Source organism: Cariama cristata, unplaced genomic scaffold (genome assembly GCF_000690535.1).
Source record: "Cariama cristata isolate BGI_N322 unplaced genomic scaffold, ASM69053v1 scaffold11529, whole genome shotgun sequence".
NCBI classification, from domain to species: Eukaryota; Metazoa; Chordata; class Aves; order Cariamiformes; family Cariamidae; genus Cariama; species Cariama cristata.
This window is the reverse complement of record NW_009634053.1, coordinates 538-6,987: the sequence shown is the minus strand read 5'-3', so window position 1 is coordinate 6,987 and position 6,450 is coordinate 538. Positions and strand designations below refer to the sequence as shown.

Here is a 6,450-nt window from a genome sequence, read left to right as displayed (position 1 = left end):
TTTTTTGGTCCTCATGTCATAAAAGAGTTCAAAATCACTCCTGTGAGGTCAGAGTTTCCAAGCTGTCATACAGCTCACACCGTAGGATAGCTGCTGTTAGCTAAGTTTCATCTGTTCCAGCTTCACAAGTAAGCCTGATCTGTATATTCCTTTCTCATCCACATACTTCCTTGCCTCTCGAGACATCTTTTCCCTTATTTCCCTCAGTCTTTGCCAAACAATGGCATGATTACTTTTTCTGTCTAGTAAAAGTCTGGCAGCTTATGTTTCCTCTCCAACTGATTGCTACAGCTTGCAATAGAAGCATCCTTAGTCTGGCTTTTCATAGGAGGGCACAGAAAGCGAGAACTATTTTTCCTCCTTGTTGGCATATTCTGTTTGTATTTCTGTAGGTGATGAAATGAATGAGTCAAAAAAATTGATAATTTTCCATCTCCCTGAAGACAAATACAGGTGCATGCTGAATCATATATGGGAACCTTCACAACTGAGTTTGGAGCTCTTGCAGACTCTTTTCAGAGCTTCTGGAAGCTGAACTTTCTTATTCATCAGATGTGCATCCTCTGGTAATATTTTTATTTTTTTGTTTAACTTTGTTAGACAGAAACAAGAATCATCTGCATAGATGGAATTTGCATCTGAAGAAGTATATACTGCTTTTCTGTCACAAAGCCATTGAAAACAATAGGGTTGTTATACAGGTACAGCTGACAGCAGAGCATGACCCGTCTGTCTGTACTAGAGAGAGAATTAAGTCAAAGTAACTGAGAGGTACTTGGGTATTTCAGGTTCCCTTACCTCAGATCACTTTCACTTGTAAACTGAGCAAAACTGATGTTAGGAAAAAAGAAACCAGTAACAAAATTAAATACTTTATTAAAACTTGAAAACTTACTTAATTTTGACTGCACTTCTGCATCCAGTTCTTCAAAAGTATCTCTCCCTTTCATGAACTGCTCATAGCACTTCACAGAATAGTCCATGAAAAGCTGAAAAGAATTTTAAAAGTTTTCATTTCAACAATTCAAAGGGCTGTAAAATATCTAGATAGCCTAAATCTACTTAGCCAATGGAATTAAACAGACACCAAAGAAATCTTTCACCAGTTTGACTGCACTTCTGTAAAAATCAACTTTTTTTCCTCCCTTTAAACACAGAATGTCTACAGATCATACTCAGACAGAAGGAGGCATCTAGAACTCACATTAAGAAAGGTCTGGAAATAGTTGATAGATTTTTCTGGGATACCTAACAAGGACAGTAGATACAATATTTAAGAACTTATTATCTTGAAGCATATGATCCTCTCTGGCTAGTTTATGGAAACTGTAGTCTGTTTAACAGACCTCTTCAGTAAATAAGACTACTATACTTCAGATGTGCAGATGTTAGAGAACTGATCTAGAATGAAAGAAAGGTTATCCAAAAAGAATTTACTGGAGACTTTAAATTACAGATCTTTCAGAAGAATTACACTAGTATTGTAAATTTTGTTTCAACATGTATGCATATGTATCAGTGTATAATCACACATTTAGTTTAAAAGCATTTTTACTTGTCAACTGTCAGGTTTATAACCCTATTCCAAAATTCTGATTTAATTTGATTTTTCCAGTTTTCTAATTTAATGTTCTGGCACATCATACAGCCCCTTCCAAACATCTGCTGTGGGTTCACACTAATTTAAATCTGAATAGTACGAGTAATCTATGATAAATTAGAAAGAAAGCAAGCTGCTGGATTTTTAAGTGCCTGAATTACATTACCACCCTATTTTGTGGCTCAGATGGTAAACTGAGTAGATATCAGCAGGAGCCACCATATTTACAATTAAGCAACTGTTTTTACACTGTACTGCTGTTAACCTTAGAAGATTCAAGTGCTAAAGAGAAATACACCTGAGACCCTACGAAACCAATAAGCAAAGAGCATAATGACTCCCTTTCTCCACAAAGGAGAACAGAAACAGTAGCAACTCAGAAAATAAGGCATTTCAATTTAATACCCAGTCCTCACCAACAGGCTGGTCGTGATGCCTGCTCAGAAAACTAGCTGATCAGGCTTTTTATATAATGCTACTACACTTCCTAGAGAACTCTGTGAATATAAAACTGAACAGAATATATAAATACAGTTAAAATTGTTGTGTCATATATTTAAATTGTGTTGATACAGCATATGGCAAAATTCAGTTGAACAATTCTGATAATAATTTACTTTTTATGGTACCTTATTATGTACAATTCCATCATCCGTCTCTCCTCCCCAGCTCTGTCCATCATCAAACGATGGTGCATTTTCCCTCATGGCAGCATACAACTGAAAGGACAGGTGTACATACAAAGAGCAAGTGTGAAATCCCCATTACTTTTCATATTAGTTTCATGTTGATGATAAGCAGAGTAACACTGCATTAGGATTTCAGCAAGCAGGGTGTAATGATGCTGCTTCAGAATGGGACCAGTCCCATCAGGGTAATAAGCCTGTGTTTAGTTGGCTAGAAGCACAGATGAAGAGGCATTAACTGGACATTCAATGCTGCCAAATTGCCTTGCTAAGCCAAATGTGTCTTTTCAGTGTAAAGGATGGGATTCTCATGTGTGCCAAATTCAGCAGTGGTGAACTTCTGTCACAGATTCCAAATTTTGCTCAGACTTGAGCTGGCAGCAACAGAAAGTTACCACTATTTAAAAAAATAACCAAACAAACCCCAGCCAAAACCACTCCCCCACACTCTGTACAACAATCACAGGAGACTTGAATAATTGCTATTGAAAATTCCATCCTTAGACTTCAAATTTAGAAGACTGCAGATGTCACAAGAAGATCTGCACTGAAGATATATGATTACACCCATTAACTTTTCACATTTTATGTCTATGTAAGTTGTCATTTCCCCCCTTCTCATACACAAATTTCTCCAGTGCACACAGTTAAAAATATTATCAGAACATTAAAAACTCAGTTTAAGAGTTACTAAAAGTAAGGCTGAGGGCTAGCTCCCAGATGGCAGGTAGGAACACCTACCTTTTTCTTTACATAAGTGGCAAACAAAGATTTTTAGAAAGCATTTAAGAGATCTGTATTGAAACTAACATTCCTGCCTGAAAAGTGGAAATATTTGGCTTAAAGATGACAAATGCTACCTTAACACAATCAATTAACCAAACCAAAGCTGTCACGATCTGAGGCCACGTGTGTGGTGCTCCCACTGTGTACATGGAACTTTTTGACAAAGGAAAGGGGTACCTACAAGGCAAAAGAAAATACACTTTTAATAGCTGTGGCAAACTGATGAAAACAAAACAGCACATTTTTACATGTAGATCAAGGCACAGAAGGAAGAACAAACTCAGTTGTACTTCATACTGTACATCAAAGGGAGATAAGCTGAGTTCTTACAGCACTGTTTTATTCAATTGTCATGGTTTCTCATTTTGTGATTCATAAAATCATAGAATATCTCGCATTGGAAGGAATCAATAAGGATCACAGAATCCAACTCCCTGCTCTTCACGGGACTACCCAAAACTAAAACATACGACTAAGAGCATCGTCCAGATGCTCCCTGAACTCTGACAGGCTTGGTGTTGTGACCCCTTCCCTGGCGAGCCTGTTCCAGGGACAGACCACGCTCTCAGTGAAGAACCTTTTCCTGTTGTCCAATCTGAACTTCCCCTGACCCAGCTTCTCTCCATCTCCTCATGTCCTATTGCTGGTCACCAGAGGGAGGAGATCAGCACCTCCCCCTCCACTGCTCCCCTGGAGGAAGGTGCAGACTGTGATGAGGTCACCTGTCAGTCTTCTCTTCTCCAAGCTGAACAAACCAAGTGACCTCAGCTGCTCCTCATAAGTCTTGCCCTCCAGACCTTTCACCATCTTGGTTGCTCTCCTCTGGACACACTTGAATAGTTTGATGTCTTTTTCATATTGAGGCGCCCAAAACTGCACACAGGACTTGAGGTGGGGCCGCACCAGTGAGGTGCAGAGTGGGACAATTACCTGCCTCAACCACTAGCTATTGAAGAAGTGATTGAAGAAACGGACTTTTTTACATATCCAAAGATTAGGAACAATTAAGGCCTCGTACAAAAAAGTGTAAACTATTTCTTCATACACTCCTTATCTCCTTCCTAATTAGCTTAGCATCTTGCCTTGGCCTAATCATTCTCCTCATCTATCATGCAGAATTCTTAGCTTTTAAATTTCTAGCTGTATCATATCTATTTAGCACAACAAACTAACAATAATGATCTTACCCAAGCTCCTTAAAAACTTTGGGAATTTCCTCTTCAAATTTTGAGTCAGGCAGCTCATAAGAAGGGCAGAGAAATCCATAGATAAACGTGAAGATTTTTAAAAAGTCCTTAACTGAAGGAGACTGTAGTGATTTCACGGAAACGTTATGGGCATAACCATTCTCAACAAGAAACTGAGAAAAAGAATCATGGCATATTAGTCACTAAAGAAAATCTAAAGTTGAAAACATGAAAAATAAAAAATTTTATTAGTATCTTTTATGCCCAAGAACATTCATTTAGAATAAGTTAATAAGTTACCTCACAAAGCTGCTTGATACATTGTTGGATGAATGCCTTGTCATGAAGTGGCCTGGGATCCTTGATCTTTTCTGTACCGAACACACCATACTGACTGTTGCGTGAACCTCCAGCCCCACTAGTTCTAAGAATAAAAAATAAATACAGTTCTTGTGACAATACATATATAGAAGAACTCTCTTATTGTTTAAGTCACTACAATTGCTATTTTCATGGGGTTTTTTGCATTTGTTATGCAAAGGGATGCCTGAAGGTTTCTCTTTATTTAGGATGATTGAAAAAAGATCAACCTGGAAGCCATGATGCACACATACAACACAGGGATTACTGCATCCTAGATGAATATTTATTTCTTTCAATAAACTGAAGAAAAGTTTTACAGAGTAGAAAAATACCCCAAAGATGAAGAAAAAAAATTATGTAAATTGAAAATAAAGGCTAAAATATTTAAGGAACATTTAAAAGGAATGGATCCCTGCAACAGTGTGGTCCTATAAAAGAAGATACCTGCAAGACATCAGAACACTGAAAGCCATGAACTAAGCTGAAAGATGATAAAATTTTGGAAGGTTTGCATTTTACAGAGAAGAAGAAACTCAAGCAGAGTGTACTGGAGATATTGTTCTTCCTTAAATAGGCAAACATATTGAGGAGCTCTTAAATTCTGCAATGCATATCATTCCCAAGAGGAAGAACAGCTTTCAAAGCAATTCCTACTCCTCAGCTTTATTGTTTCGTGATCAAAGGGTGGAGGAGGTCAGACCTGGCCTCAGATCCATTATGCCCTATAATGAACATCTGTCAAGATAGAAAAATTACGTGAGATTGTTATTGTTTTAATTTACAGTACTGACATCTAAAGCTCTCAATACCTCTTCCCAAAAAAGCTGACTTTTCTTTCCGAAGTTCCAGGTGTAGGTTTGCTCATGCTCAGCTTCCCAAATGTACCTCTGTCCTTCCTGAGGGATAGGGAGAAGTAATCAAGTGACTATTTCTACCATTTCATCTTTTGTTCATGTAAGAAAACTACAAACACATGCATATAAGCCTAAGCATCTTCAGCATAGCAGCATCTTAGAAAAGTCAACTGATTTTAATGCATTCTTTGTCCATTATCAAAACTACTTCTGCAAGAAGATTTGTAAGTATTCATTTTATACACCCCCCCAGCCATCTAAGAAATATGTAAGAAAAAGCATTACAATTTGAAATGTGTCATGAGTATACAAATAGGCTAAAGCAAGTTTTTTCAGAACTGAAGCACTTGTGCAAATATCCTTGGGTGCAAGGAGTTCTCTTCCTGTTGTTCCCATTTTGTTTTTTTTTTCAGTTACTACTCACACACCCAAACACACTACAGTAAGTCTCTTCAGAGTCAGTTTTATTTAACTCTTCTTAGCAATATGATCAGCAACACTTACATCTGAGGTGTTTGAAGACCCATCTTGTTGTTGTCCTGCACTCTCAGTGCCATCATAGATTGCCGACCACTGCTTCCGGCAATACTTGAGCTTCGCCTCATTGTGACTAAACAGTAAATCACAATCTGTCAGTAGTGGAAAATCCAGGATCTAAGAGTATTTGCTTTTTTAAACACTACAATGACTTTCTAAAGGGTCAGAATAAGCAAGTAGAACTGTACTTTGGACAATCAGTGTGACAGACAGTTTCCAGAAATACTGGGTTCTCTTTAAAGAAAAACTTAGTAGGAAAAAAAAATGGTGTATGGCAGAGTCCAGAACTATATAGCATATATAGTATATATATATATACACACTATATATATATATAACCTACAAGTTCCAAAAGCAGAACATCTTAAGAAGTTTTTCAGTCCAATCAGCTGGGAGGAAGGGCACACTAACATGACTCCTGTTTGTAGCACTTCAGC

At 37.6% G+C, this 6,450-nt stretch overlaps 1 protein-coding gene across 1 annotated transcript; it reads right to left on the bottom strand.

Annotated features, from left to right (window-relative positions):
• Positions 1–895: 895 nt before the first annotated feature.
• LOC104166921 (kinetochore protein NDC80 homolog) lies at positions 896–6,170 on the bottom strand (the record flags this gene model as incomplete). Its single annotated transcript, XM_009707019.1, has 7 exons — positions 5,981–6,170; positions 5,432–5,518; positions 4,560–4,683; positions 4,260–4,432; positions 3,147–3,249; positions 2,230–2,319; positions 896–989 (listed from the first exon to the last, which is right to left on the bottom strand). Coding segments are annotated over exons 1-7 (772 nt in total), but the record flags the coding sequence as incomplete, so codon positions are not given.
• Between the last annotated feature and the right edge of the window lie 280 nt (positions 6,171–6,450).